Source organism: Onychostoma macrolepis, chromosome 03, assembly GCF_012432095.1.
Source record: "Onychostoma macrolepis isolate SWU-2019 chromosome 03, ASM1243209v1, whole genome shotgun sequence".
NCBI lineage: Eukaryota > Metazoa > Chordata > Actinopteri > Cypriniformes > Cyprinidae > Onychostoma > Onychostoma macrolepis.
Genome location: NC_081157.1, coordinates 46817601 through 46841392, shown reverse-complemented (window position 1 = coordinate 46841392; position 23792 = coordinate 46817601). Strand labels below are relative to the sequence as shown.

The 23792-nt window shown below is 36.5% G+C and overlaps 1 protein-coding gene across 1 annotated transcript; it reads left to right on the top strand.

Moving 5' to 3' along the window:
• Nucleotides 1-7431: 7431 nt before the first annotated feature.
• Nucleotides 7432-22566, top strand: LOC131536354 (GTPase IMAP family member 8-like). The gene is made up of 7 exons (XM_058769233.1): nt 7432-8211; nt 8575-8637; nt 9095-9130; nt 12064-12630; nt 12705-13286; nt 17110-17990; nt 18128-22566. The coding sequence occupies exons 1-7, from the start codon at nt 8190-8192 to the stop codon at nt 19109-19111; spliced, it is 3135 nt and encodes a 1044-aa protein (XP_058625216.1). The 5' UTR covers nt 7432-8189; the 3' UTR covers nt 19112-22566.
• Nucleotides 22567-23792: the final 1226 nt, after the last annotated feature.

Genomic DNA, 23792 nt, shown 5'->3' with positions numbered 1-23792 from the left:
TATCTTCTTCTTTTTTTCAACTTCAAATTTTGAATATAACTTATTCAGACATAAAGATTTAATTTTATAGCAATTTTGAATTAAAACATATTTTGTAAAATATTTATTTTATATGAAATAAAAAAAAAAATAGTACAGTACATTTTCTTTATATTAAGTTCAAACTTCTATAACTTTTGCGTACTTTCATTTTTTATTCCACTTCTGAAATAATCTGCTGATTGTCTTCTTTAAAAAGAGACCAACCTTGGTCTGTATTCCAAAGGATTCATGAATTATAACAATTTAAGTTTGGATTTTGAACACTTTAACACCTATGTTCAAAAATGGAGGGTGACAGTTAAGGGGTTAAATTATTACATATTTACGTATAAGTTTAGCATGTGCAGGATGATGCACCAGTCGATGTGTTATTATAGGAAATAAACAGAATCATTTGCTAATTTAGTTGTACAGTTGTTATTTACATTGGTAATAAAAAAAGTGAAAAATACATTACAATTCTTAAATATAGCCCCTTTAACCTGAGATTTCCATTAAAAAATATATTTTTACAGAGAGAATTCAGTAAAATTTAACAATGACTTTTGTTTTTATAGCTGCTATAAAAATTTCCTAAAGACACAGATATTCAGACTACTGAAGACTACTAGTTATATGTATATTTGGACACTGACACAATTTTCATAATTTCGGCACTGTATGCCACCAGAGTAGAATTAAAATGAAACAATCAAGATAAAATTGAAGTGCAGACCTTAAGCTTTAATTTAACAAAAATATAACATAAAATGCATACACAGTCCCCCCATTTTCAGGGGCTCAAATGCAATTGTACAAATATAATTGTAAATAAAATGTCAATTTTTAATATTTTGTTTCCAATCCTTTGCAGGCAATGACTGCCTTAAGTCTGGAACTCATGAACGTCACCAGAGACTGGGTTTCCTTCTTTGTGATGCTTTGCCAGGCCTTTTACTGCAGCTGACTTCAGTTGTTGTTTGTTTGTGGGTATTTCTGCCTTTAGTTTTGTCTTTAACAAGTGAAATGCAGCTCAATCGTGTTGAGATCAGGAGATTAACTTGGTCATTGCAGAATATTCCACTTTTTTACCTTCAAAAACTCCTGGGTTGCTTTTTCTGCATGTTTTGGGTCATTGTCCATTTGTACTATGAAGCGACGTCCAATCAACTTTGCTCCGTTTGGCTGAATCTGGGCAGAGAGTATATCCCTATACACTTCAGAATTCATCCGGCTGCTTCTGTCTCATCATCACTAAACGCCAGTAACCCAGTACCACTGGAAGCCATGCATATTAATGCCATCACACTGCTCCACCATGTTTCACAGATGATGTTGTATGCTTTGAATCCTGAGCTGTTCCAAGCCTTCTCCATACGTTTTTCTTCCAGTCATTCTGGTACAGGTTGATCTTAATTTCAGCCGTCCAAAGAATGCTTTTCCAGAAGCGGTCTGGCTTTTTTTTTTTTTGATGTTTTTGTCTGGCCTTGTTTGCACCTTGTGGTGAAGCCTCTGTATTTGCTCTGGTGAAGTCTTCTCTTGATTGTAGACTTTCACAGTGACACGTCTACCTCCTGGAGAGTGTTCTTTCACTTGGCTGGATGTTGTTAAACATTTTTTTCTTTGCCATGGAGAGGATTCTCCGATCATCCACCACTGTTGTCCTCTGTGGACATCTAGGCCTTTTTATATTGCTGAGCTCACCAGGGTGTTCTTTTTTTTCTCAGAATGTACCAAAATGTTGATTTGACCGCTCGTATGTTCCTTCTATCTCTCTGATGGATTTTTTTTGTTTTAGAAGCCTAACAATTGTCTGTTTCTCTTGTATGGAGAGCTTCTTTGACCGCATGATGTGGGTTCACAGCAAAAAGCTTCCAAATACAAATGGCACACTTAGAATCAGCTCCAGACCTTTTACCTGCTTAATTGATGTAGAAATGATGAATGAATAGCCCACATCTGTCCATGAAACAGCTTTTGAGTCAATTGTCCAATTATTTATGGTCCCTTGAAAAAGGGGGAGGTACATATTAAAGAGCTGTAATTGCTTAACCTTTCCTCCAATTTTGATGTCAATACCCTCAACGTAAAGCTCAGAGTGTGCACTTTAAGCCCATATTCATTATATAACTGTAACTTAAAAATGTTTTGGTCAGCAGCTAAATTAATAAAAATTGTGCCCGTGTCCAAATATATATGGACCTAACTGTATATATAATTACAGTAATATAATAAATCATAAAATCATAAAAAATAATAATGTAATAATAATAATAACTAAAAAATAAAACAAAGTAAAATAAAGTATGTGCCGATGCGCAGCACAGAGGTTGGGCAAATTTAAAATGAATCAATAATTTGCTTTGCCATGAACACAGATGAAATGAGATCAAATTGTGAATCACTGAATGGAAACAGATCAAATCTGGAGAAACACATCCTGAAGACACTGGCAGAAGAGGAGGATTTTGACAAATACATGAACTACATTCATAATCCCAGAGATCACTTCAAGAGTTTCATCAGAGAAGAAGTCAGTCGGTACATCACTGATAAGTTCAGTGTCAGTGTTTTACCCAAGATGAAGGAGAACATTAAACTCCTGCAGCAGAAGATCATGAAAGCAGCACATGTATCTACTGAACATGTTCAAGTCAACAGTGGAGATGTTGGTTTGTGGTTGAAGAGTTTCACACAGCAGCTCTCAGATGAGCTGATCTTCTCTGAAAAAGACCTCAGTGGAGTCAAACATGATGATGTTGATGATTTCAACCTCCTAGAAATGGTGTCATAAAATAACTACCCACTCTAATGTCTGAGATCAGCAGGAGATTCAGTACATAGACTTTTCCAATAAATCTATAAGTTCAGACCAGATGAGCTTCTGATTGATCACTTCTGTCAGTGTTGTTGGGTTCAGTGTCCATTCTGTAAAGCCATCTGCACCAACACCATAGAAAACCATGATGGAGATCACAGTGTTCCTTTCTACCACATTAATGGAATTGATGGGTGTTTTAATAGAGGAACTACAAACTTGTCTATTAGTATCTGCACATCAGCAGCAGCAAGCAATCAATGTTTTCATCCCGATTCCTCAGATGATGCAGTCCTGTGGAGAGAGTATACAGAAGAGCAGGAGGAGTTTATGCAGACTGGAGCATCACTCCTGATCTCTCCGCCCTACTGGAAGTGGTTTGTGTGCAGATTCCAGGAAGATCTGGAAAAATACTATAATATAACATTTGAGGGACAGGGTAAGATACCAGATGAATGGAGAAAATACTCAAAACAGAATGCTATTGAGAGTTTGGATAAATATTTCTAATGGAGAAGATGAAGAATGCGACTCTTACATCTCTCAGATTCTCCTCAGATCACAGTTAAATGAGTTTCAGTAAATACACTGAATACAAGAGGTTGAAAAACATGATTCAATTTCTCACACAAACATCTGTGAAATAAACTTCCGAACATAATTATTTACAAACACACTTTTTGTGACAAAAAATATAAAGCTCAAAATGTTCAGACAAGGAAATTAATGATAAAATGTCAATGGCATATATGACCATCAACATGTATGAGTGTGAATATGTAAATGTGAGGAGTCACACTGGTTTTTATAGCTCTGTGCTTGTCACTCAAGACACATTGTCATTTATTCTGTCAATAACTTACAATTTTTGTGGTGTCATCTTACAGTTGTTATATATATAGAATATCCTTCCATACTAAAGCTTGTGTCACATCTGTAAGAGCCAACGTCCCAATTTCATGCATATACAAGTCACGCATGTGACATTATTGCGACATTTCATTATTTTTTTTTTAAATTCAAAGAACAATAACATACAATATTTTAACAAGAAACAAAATCAAAAAGAAGAAAAGGAAAATTTAAAAATAAGAAAAAAGATAGAAAGTCAAATTATAATGCATAAAACAGTTGCCAGGGGGAGATAAATATAAAAGTTCAAAATAAAGATACAAAAGATAGATAAAGATTTCTGTAATTTCTGTATATCACCCAGCACAATACTGCAAATTCCCTTTGTGGTAAATAACCGTAATTCCCATTGCATCATGGGAATTTTCTGTGACGTCAAACAACACATACAGTTAGTTACATTTTAGAACTGGGCGGTACTGACCCATATTACTATTACTATTGCTGCTCACCCCACTTCACAGCGAGCGGGACTGATGGCTTCTAATTCCCTTACTGTCTGCGTTTTGATTTTGGCAAATTAGTTTTGGCGAATGCAAAAAAACGTAATTATTGATTATGAGCCCAACATCCAGCAAGCCAAGAAAGCATACAATCTTCCTGAGGGAAGTTTCTTTAAACTTGGATCTCATGTTGAAGCACAAATTCAAGCATCAAAAGCAGCACACAGTCTTTAATTAATTAGTTCTCTTTAATTAAAAATATTAATTTTCATTCAAAGGCATAGCAATGCCACTAACTTTTTCACATCCCATTTTACTTCCAGCATATGACCATTCCCTTAAAAATAAATGTAGCTTCTTTTTTAAACTTGATAGATAGATACTTCCAACTAATTATTAAAAAAAAAAACACACACAAACAAATAGAACTCTTGAGGCATTTTTTCTTTATTTTGTTTTCTTTCACAACTTCACCTCTTTCTTCTTTTGGTTCACAACGGCTTGTTAACGGAGGGATGGAGAGAGTTTGAAGTTGGAGGAGAGGAGCGAAAGATCAATGGGAGAGATTCAAGGAAGATAAAGACAGACGAAGAATAATGGACGATGAACAGTGCGGTGTTTTCTTTCCTATTATATCTACACATTGCCAGCATGAGATTTTGCCCTGTTAAAGGTCTCTTGGTCTATACACTAGCAGAAACACTCACTTTTGTATAAAAAGGAAAATAAATAGCATGAAGGTCAGTGTGTGGGATTGTGTGTAGGGAGGTGTTCAGAAGGGGGCGTGCAAGCGTGTGAGGGTGTGTGTAAGTGAGCGTGTGTGTGTGTGTGTCTGTGCTTCAGGGGGGTTAGGGTGAGGTCGAGGTCAAAGGGTCATGAAGTATGAACAGGCCAAGAGTCTGAGTCACTTATTCACGAACCAGAGCAGCAAACTCTGAAACAGAAAGAGATAGAGAGATTATTAGCATTTTTGATAAAGTGCATAATATGGTTAAGTAGAAGCGTCATAGTCATAAGAACCCCAGACAATAATCATCATTTTAGTTCAATTTTTTTTTGCCATTGTTTAAAAAATGGTTCACTGACTGATGTTTCAGACATTCAGTTGATATGCTTTCAAATGTTATGCCATAAACCTGTATGTAGGCTATAATTTCACAGTGTATCCACCTCCTAGATTATTACACCACTTGTGCAGCCAGTCACAATTCACAATGGTACAATTTACTCAGGGTGATGGTTTGTGTGACTTGTGACATTTTTTTGTATGACAAATTATTTTAATTGTAATTGTACATAAATAGTTTTAGCAAAACAAATGTAATTATTTTTGAGAACCGTTTACATATATATATGTATATATATATATATATATATATATATATATATATACTTAACTGCAGACACGGCAATGACAAATGCTATGTAGTACAGTAGAAATATTTTACTTATTTAATTTTCATAATTCACTAAACCTCTGACCACCACATAATCTAAAACACCTTCAGCCAGCATTCATTATAAAACACTCTTGCTTTTAAGCCAAATACACACTGAAACGAATAGTTTACCGGCATCTGGATGTACTGTAAGTCACTATTATCTGCATTAGCACTGTTTTGAACTTACTGTTTGAATGCTTTCTCTTTTACTGGATCCTTGGACTTGGGAGCTGACCGGTTTAAAATGATGTGATTTTGAAAAATGGGGACATGGGGTAATGTCCTCATAAGTCACCTTCTCCTTGTAATACCGTAATACCTGTCATACCCATGTCATTATACAAATTTGTGTCCTCATATGTCACAAAAACGCGCAGCACACGCACAAACATGCACACAGACATACATATATGTGTATATATTTTGTTGTTGAACATCTTTATGCTGATCTGCTGTTATCATTTTGTTGATTTACATTTATGTCTCATTGTTACAGTCTCAACTGTATCTGGAACTTTTACCTGCACCTGTAGTGAGACGGGACAGGCAGAAACATGTTTCAACCTATACTGTGGCTCCACCCGCAAACTATTTCCCAATCTGTAAGAAACTTTTAGGCACCATGAAACTTTGACAAACAGGTAAGTAATTTCCTTATAAATACTTTCTTTATGTTTGTTGTATGAAATGTAAATGTAAGATAATGTAATAATGCAATAATGTAATTATTCACTTCAGTAGGTGCTGTAACATCGGTGAGTTTCAGTTTCATTTCTTTATGTCATAGAATCGTGTAAGAAAAAAATCAGTTGGCTCATGTTAAAAAAAATGTACGTCCAGTTCTTCTGATTTCCAGTGAAAACTTCCTTCTTTACATAACTGTTTCTTAAATCCATCCCTTTTTCAATGTTTCTTTTTATTGTTACTATTTCTTGCCTCCTTAAGATGAATAACTTTGCTGTATTTCTCATTTGTGCGTTGCTTTGAATAAAAATGTCTTCTAGAAGGAACAGAATAGTTCTTCAGGTTCAAATTGAACATGTACAGTTGTACCAAGAGATGTCACATAGTGTCTGCATATAAAGATAAAAAGTTCTAATGTGACTATAAATAGTAATCACACAGTTTTTGCCGGTTTCTGAGTTGTAAAAATTAATCTAAAATAAACCATATTAGAACCTTTTTCCACCTTTATTGTGACATAGAACAACGAAATTCAACAAACAAATAGAAAGAGAAAAACAATGAAATGATAGAAATACTTAAAATAGCCTGGTAATGCACTAAAATATATTTAAAGCTCCTTTTGCTTTTAAAAGAGCAGCCAGTCTTTTGAATAAGAGGGAATCGACTTGCATATCTTCATTCATCATTCTTAACACTCTTCCTTGCAAAAGAGCTCCAGATTGATCAAGTTGCAGGGGATCTCCTGTCTACAGTACAAGTTCTGCATTGGGATTAAAAGGTTTTTTTTTTTTTTTTGAGTGATGGCTTCTGTCTGACCATCCAATCCTATAGCTTAGCCATATGAACAATACAATATATTGCTGTCACATGCTTGCTCCTTTAATATTGAGGTAAGTCTCTTGGCAAAAAGTTATCATGGAACTTTTTCTTTCATCCATTAAAGGTGGAAAAGGGTGTCATTTTTTTTTTTTTTTTTTTTTCTTGGATTCACTTTTTACATGCTGCTTTTTATAGTCACTTTCTGTTCTTAAACTGGCTTCTTGATATTCGATAAACTGATATTATATATTACAGATTTTTTTATTATATAAAAAAATATGTAAAACAGATGCAGATAATAATCTCATTCAATAATTCAGATTTATTTGCTTCAGTAAAGTGGCTAATATATGAGTGTGTAATGGGGAAATAAATATCAAGACTCATAGATGATCTCATTCCAAAACCCATAAGACTTTTGTTCATCTTCGAAACACAAATTGAGATATTTCTAATGAAACCTGAGGGATTTCTGTCCCTCCATTGACAGTCCAGACAACCAAAACTTTCTATGTCCTAAAAAAAATAAAAAAGATTATGAATCAAATGGTTTAATCCAGTCTTCTGAAGTGACATGCTCTCTTTATGTGACAGGCAGATTTAATTTAGCCATAATAAACATTTATTAATGCACATATTCAGTGCATCACATATGGTGAATACAAAAGTGCTTGTGTGAGTGACCAACCAATGAGGTTTTTTCTAGTGCATCACAACTTAACATCAAGTCAAATTGTAATTTAATTATTGTTTCAGAATTTACATTTAAGCATTCTGTAGATGCTTTTTTACTAAAGTCACTTCAAGCTGTGTAGTGTTCAAGCTTCAAGAGTATATTCAGGCTGATCAATGTGATCGTTCATTGGAAAGCAAACATGACCCACAGCGGGTGTGCAGAGCTTCATACGACATGCTGAAGCATGTTGAACTTAAGTCTCAGGACTGATCAGTCTCTTACAGGACGATGAACAGACAGATCTCAGGAGTTACAGAAGATGATCAGCTGATGGCTAAAGAAAGAGACGGAGGAGAAAACTGAATATCAACATGTCCAGGAGAGAGGGCAGAGGTGAGAATCACAGATTGATCAGTTTCAAAGGATTGCTTAAGAACATTTTCAAAAGATTCTAAATTTCTTGAATCATTTACAAGCAGATATAAATAACTGTTTATAACTACATACCAATATTAGATTATACAGTACATGACATCCAAGAAAATTTGAAGATAATTTCTTTATTGCATTTTAAGTAAAATTTAAAATTATGAAGAAAAAAAACTCTCATGTGTGTTTTTTTTTTTTATATAATGTGATTTCCCAACATGTCAATTTCACTTTGACTATCTCCTTTTAAGAATTTAAACTGGTTGTTTTTTTATTGATTCATGTTTCTGTTATGACAAAAATAATGAAAACTTTTGTTACAAACAGAAAATGTGGGCCACAATCCTGCTCGCAATAGATCACGAAGCAACAGCAAAAGTCGTTCTAATAGTAAGCCCATTTCTGTATTTATAATAAATATTTAATCTAAAAAAATAATAATAAAAAAAAAATAATAATAATAAAAAATCTAAGTCATGTAGTGCAAATAATGTTAACCAGGTTCACTAAGACCCTGTTTACAGCTGGTATTAAAATGCATTTTCTTTGATCCCATCACAAGCAGACTGTGCTTAATATGAGGTCTAAGATGAGCTTGTCTGCTTTCGACCACTTTCAGTGGTATTTAAAAACACATCCCACCAGTTTTTGTAGTGAAAACGCTCACATCATCGAATGCATTTGAACTGCCACAAACAAGATTTATTCGCTCCCGAGTGGATTAAAATACCAGATGTAAACGGGAGTGTGTCCCTTGTTTACTTGTGATCTGATTGACCAAAACACATTCTAATACCAGGTGTAAACAGGGCCTAACCTTTTGTATTTATGCTCTTGTATTTTACAGTGGACAGAAGTAGTCAAGATTTTGATTGCCCCAACAGTAAGTCACTTCATTTGACAACAACAGCAAAAGATGATATAGATATACAGAGCAAAACTCTGATAATTTTTTGGGTCATATTAATGAAGAAATATGGACAATTCTAAAGGGTTCACAAACTTTCACACTGGTGTGTGTGTGTATATATACACAAACACACACACACCGATCAGGCATAACATTATGAGCACCTTCCTAATATTGTGTTGTTGGTCCCCCTTTTGCTGCCAAAACAGCCCTGACCCATCGAGGCATGGACTCCACTAGACACCTGAAGGTGTGTTGTGGTATCTGGCACCAAGATGTTAGCAGCAGATCCTTTAAGTCCTGTTAGTTGCGAGGTGGGGCCTCCATGGATCTGACTTGTTTGTTCAGCACATCCCACAGATGCTTGATTGGATTGAGATCTGGGGAATTTGGAGGCCAAGTCAACACCTCAAACTCGTTGTTGTGCTCCTCAAACCATTCCTGAACCATTTTGGCTTTGTGGCAGGGTACATTATCCTGCTGAAAGAGACCACAGCCACCAGGGAATACCGTTTCCATCAAAGGGTGTACATGGTCTGCAACAATGCTTAGGTAGGTGGTACGTGTCAAAGTAACATCCACATGGATGGCAGGACCCAAGGTTTCCCTTCTTCCCATAGTGCATCCTGGTGACATGGGTTCCCCAGGTTAGCAATGCACACGCACCCGGCCATCCACGTGATCTAAAATAAAATGTTCATCAGACCAGGCCACCTTCTTCCATTGCTCCATGGTCCAGTTCTGATGCTCACATGCTCACTGTTGGCGCTGTAGGCAGTGGACAGGGGTCAGCATGGACACCCTGACTGGTCTGCAGCTATGCAGCCCCATACTCAACAATCTGCGATGCACTGTGTATTCTGACACCTTTCCATCAGAACCAGCATTCATTTCTTGAGCAATTTGACCTACAGTAGCTCGTCTGTTGGATCGGACCACACGGGCCAGCCTTCGCTCCCCATGTGCATCAATGAGCCTTGGCTGCCCATGACCCTGTAGCCGGTTCACCACTGTTCCTTCCTTGGACCACTTTTGATAGATACTGACCACTGCAGACCGGGAACACCCAATAAGAGCTGCAGTTTTGGAGATGCTCTGACCCAGTCTTCTAGCCATCGCAATTTGGCCCTTGTCAAACTCACTCAAATCCTTACGCTTGCCCATTTTTCCTGCTTCTAACACATCAACTTTGTGCACAAAATGTCCACTTGCGGCCTAACATATCCCACCCACTAACAGGTGCTGTGATGAAGAGATAATCAGTATTATTCACTTCACCGGTTAGTGGTCATTATGTTATGCCTAATCAGTGTGTGTGTGTGTGTGTGTGTGTGTGTGTGTGTGTGTGTGTGTGTGTGTGTATATATATATATATATATATATATATATATATATATACACAGTTGCATTAGACTTTAACATTGTCTGTCATTTTTCGGTCACTTTTATTTTTGTTCATGTTTTCATTTTTAATCATCAAGCTACAGGATGAGCATAGGCTTATGCATTCATTTCGAAGAGAACCGATGAACAGAGACTGTGCGTCACTTTTCATGTTCAACACCACATCCCGCAGTGACAGTTGAGGCCAGGGGCGTACATTTCATCTAACAGTTGGGGGGACAAATAAACATAAAATTTCTCAAGAGCAATTTTTGAAGGGGACACAAATAATACAGCTAAAATTGCACTTATAAGGATATGTATACACAGAGGAAAGCCTTACTAGTATTAGTGCAGCAGGGAGACCGTGCCAAATTAGGCAACTTCAAGCTATTGTGGTTGCGTCCGTTGTAGACTTTACTATCCATCACAGTGTTGCCAAGTCCGCAGTTTTCCCGTGGAATTGTGTTATTTTATCACTCTTGCTGCGGGTTGAAGCGACCCCAATAACGTGTATTTTAGCCCCCAGAATGCGATTTTTACCGGGGGACCCCCTCCAAATACGGTTAGTTTGGGCTAGTTTTGGGCTAATTTTGAGTAGCAATTGGCAACTAAAAACAACAAAATATGGGCTGGGTAAATAAAAAAAAAGTTGATTTCTCGATTTTTGTAGATTCTCATTTTTATGAACCAATATCAATTCTTAAATCCCAATCGATCTTTTTGTCTATGCTGTTTTCAGTTGCTGAATGAACAGTACATATCTATAGCAAAAGTATGGCTTCTCCACCGATTTCTCTCTAACAAGCATATAAGGGGCTTTCGCACCACGTAGTTCTAGGAACTAAGTTCTGGAACTAGCCAGCAGGGTAGTTCCTAGAGAACCAATTTCTCCCTCGGGCCGTTTTCCTGGTTGCGTTCGCACCGGCAGAAGGAACTCTGAAGTAGCCAACAGCGATGTCTTTTTGCATGGCATTAACAAACGTCAACAACCGGTGAATTGAGGACGCAGTGATCAGAGCTGTTTTAGTGGTGTGTCGTGGGTTTCGTGATAACAGAGATAGAATGTGAAAGCACAATTTACACGATTGCAAGAGGAAAAAATTGGGCTAAGCGATTAAATTTCGAAGACAATTTGCAGTGTTACATATCATAGAAGCTGAGAAAAGAACACAACACTGCAGACAACAGGTAAATCGCTGTTTTCCATGTTCGTGGAGTTTTTTGTATCTGTCAGTATTTTGTATTACATAATTAGATAATTAAATCATATTTAAAATCAAGTAAATTTAGTAGGCCATTTCCATTCAAATTTGCATATATATATTTGAGCCAACTACCAATAAACATCAAGCAATCAAATGTGGCATTACTGAAAATTATTTTCAGTATTTTCTTATAAAATATACTCAAAACTTTTGTTATTTATAAGCCCCCAAAAAACTTTTTTTTACAGTGTATATAGTTACAATTATCATCTGGTACAAAAGTGAGGAATGTTTTAAATGTGTTGTGTGTTTCAGTGAGTGATCTGAGGATTGTCCTGCTGGGGAAGAGCGTGTCAGAAAACAGTGGAGTGGGAAACTTCATATTAAGAAGAGCAGCGTTTGACAGTGGAGCTCCTCCAGATGTTGTAGAGAGAGTCGGAGGAAGATTGAAGGACAGACGCGTGATCATCATCAACAGTCCTCAGCTGCTCCAGACAAACATCTCAGATCATCAGATCACACAGACAGTGAGAGAGTGTGTGAATCTGTCTGATCCAGGACCACATGTGATCGTTCTGCTCCTCAAACATGAGCAATGTTCAGCAGAAGATCAAGAGTGTGTGAAGAAGGTGCTGCTGTCTTTCTCTGAGCAGGTTTATCAACACACCATGGTGATCACCACACAAGAGCCCACTGAAACCAATGACATCCTACAGAAAATCATTCAGAAATGTGCAAACAGACACTTCAGTCTTCAGAGCAGCAGCTCTCCTGATGATCTTCTGCAGATGTTTGAGGACATTGTGCAAATGAATGATGGACAGCACCTGGATTGTGAAGGTTCACAGCATTTCGTAATGACTCAACAGCCCACAGAAAGATGTGAGTGTGACAATGTTATGATGATATTTGTTGTAATAAAGGAACTAAAAGGTGTTTTAATTTTCTTTTATCAGATTCAGAGAGTGTAAAGCTGAATCTGGTTGTGTGTGGGAGTGACGGGACATTAAAATCCTCCATATCAGAGCAGATCCTGCAGCAGACAGACAGAAGATCAGACATGAAGATTCATGGACATCTTCTCACTCTCGTGGAGCTTCCAGCTCTCAATCAGCTCTCAGAGGAGGAAGTGACTCTCTGCTGTGTGTCTCTCTGTCATCCTGGAGTTCATGTTTTTCTCCTCATTATTCCTGATGCTCCAATTAATAATGAGGACAAAGCAGAAATAGAGGAGATCCAGAGGATTTTCAGCTCAAGAATCAATAAACGCACCATGATCCTCATAAAGCAGAGTTCAGAGCATCAGACAGCAGAACTCAATGAAGAAACAAAGTCTGTCATTCAGAGTTTTGGAGGACGACATCATTTCTTTGGTCCCAAAATACAAGTGTCTACACTTATGGAGAAGATTGAGCAGATGCTGGAAGAAAACAGAGGAGACTTTTTCTTCACAGAGACATTTTGGGAAGCACAGATGAAAAAACTTGAGGAGATGTTGAAGAAGCTTCACTCACTACAAACACACATTCAGTCTCAAGGTAATGATCAGAAATCCAAATTCAGGGGTTGCATCCTTCAAAGGCTGCAATTGAAGGCCAATGTCATTTCTTAGGCTACTTCAAATGCAGCCTTGAAAAGCATTCTTCGTTTCCAGAGCCGGGAAGGATAGAATGAATGAATCCTTCACAGCCCAAGCTATATCAAAATTCATTGCGCACAGTCACAATCACTAGGCATCAGGATCAACAACTTTGTATGCTAGACTGTCCCTTTAACAACTCTTGGTCCGACTTTTGTAGACTTTGTAGTTGCAGCCACTGAAACTACATTTCTGTTTTAAACGTACAAATTCACGCTCCGTGTATCATTTAAGTGGTTTTACTATGATTACATAGAGCAGCAACCAGATACATTGCATGTGAATTACTTGTAAAGGCTGCGCTGTCTATTTTTGCTACGCTAGTAAAAAAACACGTTGAAAATAATGCACTATAAACATGTTTGTCAACAGAATCGCAAAGAAAGCTTTTATTAAGCAAATCAAGGAGTGAATTACCCACTGTTTTAAAACAGATATCTGTTGGACATGATTCAAGTTAAACGCACAAAAGCAGGCACACAAACACTTCATATTTAATAAATATTACTGAAAATGGCAAATTAAGCAGTTTATATTCTGAAATCTATTTCTAGGTTTTGTTCTGTGTACATTAAATTACCTTTGGATGTAAATGCCCTGTTGAAAAAAACAGCATATGCTGGTTAGGCCTAGGTGAAGCTGTGCGCTTGAATTTGTCATAGCATCATCCTATGCAGTGTGATGAATTATTATTGCTCATTATTGTCTATTGGCTATTTTAGTAATTTAAATAACATGGGCTATCCTAATATATTGATGACATTGTATTATAATATTACACCACCCAAATATTTACTACCTTCTAATTTCCATTGTCAGTGCAGGCTTTTTTTTTTTTTTTTTTTAGCTTACTGACCATTATGGATTAGTGTAGGCTGCATTAAAAAGTCTTGAACATAAAACAACAGGGTAAAAATATAGTTGACGACTAGACATAATCATTTCATGACTCTAGACACTTCTTTGTGAAGACAGTGGCATAATACAGTGAAATAATATGTTCTTTAACCATATAAAAACAGTTGCCATGTGCGTGGGTAAAATTTACCCGCTGGCGCTTTTAGGTATACAGCGACCTCTGGCGGTTCTAGTGTTAAGCAGGTCCTTAGCTGGTCATATGCTGGTCCTAAGCTGGTCCTGACCAGGAGGGTGGTTTCAACAGGGTGGTCATTTTCCTGACAAACACTGAGCTGGTACAACGGAGCGTCCTGCAGATTACCTTTATGAGACTGTCCGGGTCTGGAGTCATCAAGCATCGGCATCTTCATCTAACTTTATTTTGGTTAGGTCCAGATTCCTCAGCAGTTTTTGTATGTTGTAAAAAATGCTAAATATCCATTCACGCCATGCAACATGCAAGCAATATATAACATAGGCTATTATCCGCCAAAACAGATCTGCCACACGACAACTTCTTACACAAATGAGATTGGGGAAGCCATTAGTAAGTTTGATTTTATTTATTAATTTATTTACAAAATAACAATTTAACCTTTTGAGTGGTATGGTCCCACATATGGGATTTTTATTTCCGTGCCCCTGGGAGTACAGTCCCACATATGGGATTTAGAACGTTCGGTGACGTCGCATAACTGCCAAATTCAAACTGTGGTTTCGCGCATTGACTGGCGCTGAGCCAGAGAGAGACGTGTACTGCGATTGTCATATTATCACAACTATGCAGTGTTCTTAACCACATAATGCATATTTTAGGTTTCAGACATTTAAATACACATAAGTACTAGTAAAACAATAAATTTAGAGCTTGTAAAATACACACAGATGTCTATGGAAGCAACAATAACAATCCATTCATTTTATGTTTTATTCATATCAGATACACATAGTGTAAGTAACTATATAGTTCACTCTATTCTTCACCCAGTTCACCGGTCACTTACTTGCATGTATTTTGGGAGAAATTGATGAATTCACATGCTGTAAATCCGACTGACATGACTGTCTGAACTGCGGCGCGAACAAATATGTGACCCTGGACCACAAAACCAGTCTTAAGTGTCAATTTTTCAAAATTGAGATTTATACATAAACCGAAAGCTGAATAAATAAGCTTTCCATTGATGTATGGTTTGTTAGGATATGACAATAACTATTTGAAAATCTGGAATCTGAGGGTGCAAAAAAATCTAAATATTGAGAAAATCGCCTTGTGAATGAATGAAGGTGAATGAATTCTTAGCAATGCATATTACTAATCAAAAACGACATTTTGATATATTTACAGTAGTAAATTTACAAAATATCTTCATAGAATATGATCTTTACTTAATATACTAATGATTTTTGGCATAAAAGAAAAACCTATAATTTTGACCCATACAGTGTATTTTTGGCTATTGCTACAAATATACCCCAGCGACTTAAGACTGGTTTTGTGGTCCAGGGTCACATATGGCGGCGCCCATCTCACATTACAGATCACAATCAAGATCATTTATAAAGGTGTTTAAATGACAAAACACACTCATTTACGCATATTTGTGAATCGGAATATCAGATTGTCCATGACATGGTAAGCAAGTTTGTGAATATATTAAATAAAAAAGGAAAAACAAAACAAAAGCAATCCATCTGTCATACAGTGTTGTTGTGCCGCGGTGTGTCATGTGACAACCATGACGCGTCGCCATGGAAACAGAAAGGGCACACGTTCTAATATAATGGTCACCTTAAAAAAACTCACTCTGGGGGTGTAACGAGGAGTCAGTGGCGTTAGGATCCATGTGCAGCTTTATTAATACAGAATACAAGACAAACAGGCAAAGTTCAATCACGGGCTTCAAACACAACGTAGACAGGGCAGAATCAAAGTCAGAGTTCAGGCTAAGGATCAGGGCAGGCAGAAAACACTCAGGATAATCAAGTAACGAAGCAGGTTGAATCTGAGTCCAGTAACTAGTCCAGGTCATACACGGGGAATCAAACACAGGGTAAACGCTCAGAAATGTTTGCATGGCAAGACAAGACTTCGCAATGAGGTGATAGGGAGAACAGCTTATAAAGGTGAGGGTGATGAGAAACACCTGTGCCCGTAATCAGCCACAGGTACGGAGTATATGGGAAATGGAGTTCATGATGTTTAATACTCAGGTGATGGTTCCCTCTGGTGGCGATCGGAGGGAGCCACAGAGGCTGAGTTCGTGACAGGGGGGACCGCTAGAATATTTTAAACCCACGACTGAAAGGGTTAATGTATTTAAATAAATACATTATGTGCATATTTATTTAGTTACGGGGGGCTAGGCCCCCACAAGCTACGCCCATGCACACAATATACGACAGAGCCGAGCACAATACTGTAGTTTCACCCTTAGGATTCAACATTCTTTTGAACTTCTCTGGTCTACACAAGTAAAACACACTTTTGCTGCTGCTGGAGATCTACCTTCCCACAAAGTTTAGTTTCAACACACTTGATCCAGCTAATCAAGGTTTTTTGCTGATTAGCGTGAACCTATTCCTGATTACAATTGATACTTAGAAAACCTTACTATTAAATGAATAGTTCACCCAAAAATGAAAATTAACCCCATAATTTACTCACCCTCAAGGCATCCTAGGTGTACTGTATATGCCTTTCTACTTTCAGATAAACACAATCAGTTTTTGGGTGAACTATTTCTTTAACACTTGTCCAGGACAAGTGGATTTTTTAACTTGTATAAATAGGTTTTAAGACTTATGCATTTCCTCTTTTACAGGTTTAACAGAGGGTCAAGAGGCTCTGAGGATTGTGCTTCTGGGAAAAACTGGAGTCGGGAAAAGTGCAACCGGAAACACCATCTTAGGAAGAGAAGCATTTCTAGCAGAAGCATCTCATGAGTCAATTACTAAAGAGAGTAAGAGAGAAACATCTGAAATGGATGGCCGACACGTTACTGTGATCGACACTCCAGGACTGTTTGATACTGAACTTACTAATGAGGAGATCCAGAGAGAAATCACCAACTGCATCTCCATGATCCTGCCTGGACCACATGTGTTCATCATTGTGCTCAATTTAGGACAACGATTCACTCAAGAAGAGGAAACATCAGTAAAGATCATCCAAGAGGCATTTGGTGAAAACTCATTAATGTACACTATGGTGCTCTTTACCAGAGGGGATGATCTGAAGAAGAAAACCATTGAACAGTTTCTAGGGAAACCTGGATCTCCTTTGATGAAGCTGATTGAAGCGTGTGGAAACAGATTCCATGTGTTCGATAATAATCAGACTGAAGACCGAACACAGGTGTCTGATCTACTGGAGAAGATAGACAACATGGTGAAAACAAACGGAGGGAGTTACTACTCATGTAAGATGTTCAGACAGATGGAGAGAGAAAAGCAAGAACAACAGATGAAGATCCTGATGGAGAGAGTCAGAGAAAGTGAAGAACTGATAGATAAACTAGAAGAAGAGAAAGAGAGAATGAAGATGATGATGGAGAAAGAAAGACAGAATCATGACAAAGACCGAAAGAGAAGAGAAGAGAAGGATTATAAAAGGAGTGAGAGAGAGAAACAGACTCCTGATGAACAGTATCAGAGACTCAGCAGTAAAGAGAAGATCTGCTCTGAAACTGATGATTCAATACAGGTAAGTTTTTATGTCACTTGCTTGTTCATGTTTGCTTTGTTAGTACAACACATTTTAACAAATAATATCCCATCAAAACTTGCTAAACTCTGACAATTAATTTTATTGAATGATTTGTGTTGATTTAAACTCAAAAGGACACAGCATTCAGTAAAGTGGAGACCGATTACAGCAAATGGTCCTGGAGTCTTCGCAGTGCCATGATGGAAACTGAAAACAAACTACACAATAAAATAGAAAATAAAACAATTCATGAGGTTAAGGAAGCTGATCTTCAAAAAGAACTAAAGGAGGCAAGTGAAGAAGTGGAGAAATCAATGTCTGAATTCTTTGAGAAAGACGAAGATGCAGATATTCTGATTCAGTGGAAAACATCTTTTGAAATCAAAATCAAAGATGTTCAAGAAAACATTGTGAGTGAAACAAAGAGGAAATTAAATGAGATTCTTCAGCAGCGAGACCTGAAGAAAAGGATTGTTCAGAGGAGACGTCATGAAAACACTCTCTATGAAAAGTGCAAACGACTTGCCTTAAAACTCAAAGACAAAGCAAAGGAGGAAGAAATATTGAAGAAAGAGTTTGATTTGTTTTGGGAACAGAGTGTGAAGAAGATCGTCAAAGACTCTCCTGCAATCAAAGACATTAATATAATGAGAGATGCGAGAAAGATCTTCGGTAACATCTATAAAATTGCTCATGTAGGTCACTGGAGAGCGAACAAGGATATTTTCACTGTGCCCAGTTATTCAGGTTATGTAAAAGTAAACATATCCAGTGGATTAATGGGAACTGTATATGCTCTCTCTACAGAAGATGAAGCCCAAATAAGATCTTTAGTCACAGACGTTGCCCATCAGACAGACAGATTTATTATCTCTTTTAACATTTCAAAGATGGGCTACAACACCAGCTGCATTCAACAACTCACAGGTCACATAAGGGCAAAAGTAACAAAACATGAGGAAGGATCAGTGAAATATGTGTTCAAAAAAAAATTCTTCATGGATTTAGTGTATTCAATCTTTAAGAAGGCAAACGAGATGATCACTGACCAACAAAGATTGTTCAGAGAAGCCAATGATCCTGTAATATATGTTGAGAAGAAGAGAGGAGTACTGTAGTATTTTCCAGAAATATTGTTATGGAGCAACATCAGCTACCATTTTTGGTGAGATCGTCTGTCAGAAACTGAAAGAGCCCATTGAACAGAGTGTCTACAAGAAGATTGCCAGAGATCTGGCAAGTGAAATGAGATCAAACTGTCCATCATTGAATGGAAACAGATCAAATCTGGAGAAACACATCCTGAAGACACTGGCAGAAGAGGAGGATTTTGACAAATACATGAACTACATTCATAATCCCAGAGATCACTTCAAGAGTTTCATCAGAGATGAAGTCAGTCGGTACATCACTGATAAGTTCAGTGACAGTGTTTTACCCAAGATGAAGGAGAACATTAAACTCCTGCAGCAGAAGATCATGAAAGCAGCACATGAATCTACTGAACATGTTCAAGTCAACAGTGGAGATGCTGGTTTGTGGTTGAAGAGTTTCACACAGCAGCTCTCAGATGAGCTGATCTTCACTGAAAAAGACCTCAGTGGAGTCAAACATGAAGATGTTCATGATTTCAGCTTTCTAGAAGATGTGATAAGACAAGAACTTCATACTATAATGACTTACATCAGCAGGAGATTCAGCAGAAAGACATTTCCACTAAAGCTGGACCATAAGTTCAGACCTGATGAGCTTCTGATTGATCACTTCTGTCAGTGCTGTTGGGTTCAGTGTCCATTCTGTAGAGCCACCTGCACCAACACCATTGAAAACCATGATGGAGATCACAGTGTTCATCTCCACAGAGTGAATGGAATTAATGGACAGCATTTCTCTCAAACAAAGTATCTCTGTGCTGATATTTGCACAGGTTTAGTGGCAAGTCACCAGTATTTTTATACATCAGATGTAGGGTTTCCATATAGAGAATACAGAAGAGCAGGAGGAGTTTATGCAGACTGGAGCATCACCCCTGATCTCTCTGAACTGCCGTACTGGAAGTGGTTTCTGTACAGATTCCAGAAAGATCTGGAAAAATACTACGATAAGACATTTCAGGGTCATGGTAAGATACCATTTGAATGGAGAAAATACTCAAAAGAGGACGCTATTGAGAGTTTGGAACAATATATCTAATGGAGCAGATGAAAAAAATGAGACTCTTACATCTCCTCTCAGATTGTCCTCAGACTACAGTCAAATATTAGTTTCTGTTGCATTCACTAGTGAGACTCTGAACTCATCAACACCTCACAGAAAACTAATAGTACACTGGATACAAGTGTGATACATTTTTTATTAGAATCTTCTATATTTGAACTTTAGTCTATATTTTAATTTTAGATTTCTATGCAACATTTAACAAAACTAATTTGTTTTTGTGCTGGATTTTAAAGATTTGTACTTTTACATAGCAACTTTTTTGTTTTGTATTTCTATAGGTGAAATTAGCTATAGATATTCAGATCAATCAAAGTTGTTCAATTTATACAATTTTCTTCTTTTCAAAAATACAAAAGTGTTATGTAGTTAGATATATAAAACAATGGAACATTTAATAAAAATCATGTTTATCACATGATAATGTTGTAGGGTCCACACAATTGGCCCAGCGAAGATATCCAGTGGTGGCTGAAGGTTTCCTGCTTGTTCGGTCTTTTCTGTGCACAGAGTTATTAAATTTATAACATTTTATTTAAATTTATTAAATTCTAATCTGATTCCATTTTATTATTACCTCGAATTTAGGTTAGAACGCCAATTATTATAACACGTTGAGTCTCATGCTGGCCGATATATATCTCCTACTCACAAATTTGTCAGTCTTGGTCATTAGACAGAGGCGACTGACTAATATTCTAGACAGCCCGTGCCATACTTTGCTCCTTCTAGAATACATTATTTAGTTCCCATAGATCTGTACACACTTAATTAAGGTAAGACTATATCTAACTAGAGGTCATGAACATTACTAGAACCAAGGCAAGTTGACCAACTTAACTTCCTCTAATGGTAACTTATAAATATAATCATGCCGTGATTTCTCACGTACACTTAGTTAGAATAATATTATAGTAATCAGAGGTTGAGGCTGACCAGAATTCACACTGTTGCTCTAAATGGAAAAAAAACCCAATATAGCTTCTAAGTCTAAGTATACATAACTAATGCCAATGTGTTAGTTGAAGCTCTAAAACATCATAAAAAATAATTTTAGTCCATTACTAACCTGAGCGTAGATTTGCAGTGTTATAGACTTAATAGAGTCAATAATCTCAGAGTAAATCAGAATAAATTCAAATGTAACAATGTAACAATCAATCAGGTAAATATGTAGTATGCAAATTACATAGCCAATTCAGAGATATCAAATCAAATCAATACAAGACATCAAATTGTCAAAGATTAATCTAAGAGTAAAAGATGCATACCTGACTTTAAGAAAATACATAGCATGGAGTGTGTGGACACATTCCATATCACAGGCTCATTCTGGCTTACAGAAGCGCCCTGATCTTCTTGCAACTTCCACTTAAGTACCTCAGACCAAGACAGACATCCTCCAAAATATAGACAGGAACTAACAATTGGAATTTGCATTTATCAAGTCCCAGATGAGATCGTTTACACCTTTTTTGGGGAGAGATGGTAATTTCCATGAATGACACTGGGAAAAGGCACACCCTCTACAGTGAGCAAAATATCTCTTCATAAAAAATAAATAAAACATTTCCTTGACGTTGATTTTAAATGACCCTGCAGTGTAACAATGCGCTCTTCAATTGCATGCACAAATGTGCAGGCAACGCGCTGCAGCCTGTATCATTTCATATCAAACGCGCGAAAGCTGAATAAAATTGTAAAATTTCTCAGTTTAAACATTTGTTATGTTATCTATGTTCCATTGTGAATAAAATATTGGCTCATGTGATTTGAAAGTCTTTTAGTTTTCATTTTATTTTACTCTTCTCTTTCTGTCAAATTTAAAAAACGTCCCAACATATCTGGAATTCGGGTTGTATAACTACTGTATTTTTTGTGAAAATCCAATTCGCACTTAGTGATAATATATATAAAAATCCACTAAAATTTTATGTAAAGCAATCGTAGCACACTTTTAAGCAATGCAATTATAAAACACTTCTGGTGTACTTTATCTGACTACACATCAATTTAAGTGTGTAACGCCAAGCCAGCAGAGGGAGCCCTCACCCGAGTACTGACTGCATGCTTCTCCCTCTGCTTCCTCTGCTGACACTTCCTGTTTGGTGGCTTTATAAGCCAGATACTGAGCACATGGCAGGTTGCGAAGTATTGCCAGTTTACCTGCCTTACCGAGCGATTTCCATAGTTATATTCTGCCTGGCTTATTGTGTATTACTCTGCCTGATTATTTCGACTACTGATTTCCTGGATTTGCCCCTTTGCTCTGTTTGTCTGATTGGACTGTTACTCTGGTTTTGACCCTTTGCCTGTCTTCATGTTTCTGTCTGCTGCAAATCCTTTTAATAAACTTCTACAAATGGATTCTAGTTCTGCCTCAGCGCCGTCCTTACAAAGTGTTAGTGCTATTTAGTGTACTTATATGAAGTTTAAGTAGCACAGTTGGGAAAATGTACTTATAACTATTACATTACTAATATATTTTAAATCAATTTAATTTAAACTTAGGATAACTATACAAAAGTGTGCTAACATTGAAATAATTTTTAAATAATTCAAAACACACTTTTAAGATATACACTAATAAATGTTCTCTGTATAATTTTGAGATCGTAAACTTCATTTCAATGTACTAAAAATCAATTTAAATATCAGTGGTATTTAGTATACTTTTGCAATTGCTCTGTACTCTGTACTACTGAAGTAGAAATATACTTTTAGTGTATTTGAGTGATTCTTAGACTATGGGCACTTTTATGTTCTTTGGTCATATTTTTTAAAATACATATAATTTTGGACAAATTCCTCTTTCTTTGTCAAACTAACAATAACAATAAAACCACCTTAACTTTTTACTACCTTTCTATTATGATTTTTTCATACTTTTCAATCTCCTTATAGGTGTCAAAATCACTGTTTTCTCCTTGTCGCACACCCAGACTTTTAAACTTCAACAATGAAAATACAGTTAAAAATATGACTTATCTGGTAACTATTAATGTACCTGAATTAAGCATTAGTAAAAGAATTAAAATACATTGTAGTATTTAATGTGAGACCACTATCAATATTACTTTTTTATACAAAATATAGCTGTCGCACAGTATTGGTATCATTTCCACCACAACACTGTAATGTCCCTTTAAAAAGTTTGTGTGAAAGATTGTTTAGGTGGTTTCTATGGAAATGTTCAGTGACATCAGAGCACATGTTGAACATGGAGGGAATTTAAATTTTCATCAACAACAAATGAAGAAAAATCAAGGTAAATGTTGGTTGATCAGTTAATATATTTATTGTACGTCATTTCCAAACATGCTGTACCTTCAAGGGTGTTTTTAAAAAGCTAAACATTTGAAGTTAAATAAGAGTATTTTGCATGCATGAAATGCTAAGTATTAATTCAAAGCTTATCAGTGAAGCTATCTTCCATTTTTTCCCACAAAAAACTACAGAAATATCATTTCTGGAAATGACATTTATGGTTACAAAGTACAATTGATATGGATTGCGAGAGTAGATTTTTGTAATACTTTTTATATTATAATATATTACAATACTATTTATATTTATATTATG

Coding starts and splice junctions, on each gene's coding strand:
- LOC131536354 (XM_058769233.1), top strand. CDS start 8,190: ATGTCCAGGAGAGAGGGCAGAG. Junction 9,131..12,063: donor AGATTTTGATTGCCCCAACA/GTAAGTCACTTC, acceptor TGTGTGTTTCAG/TGAGTGATCTGAGGATTGTC. Junction 17,991..18,127: donor AAACTGATGATTCAATACAG/GTAAGTTTTTAT, acceptor TAAACTCAAAAG/GACACAGCATTCAGTAAAGT.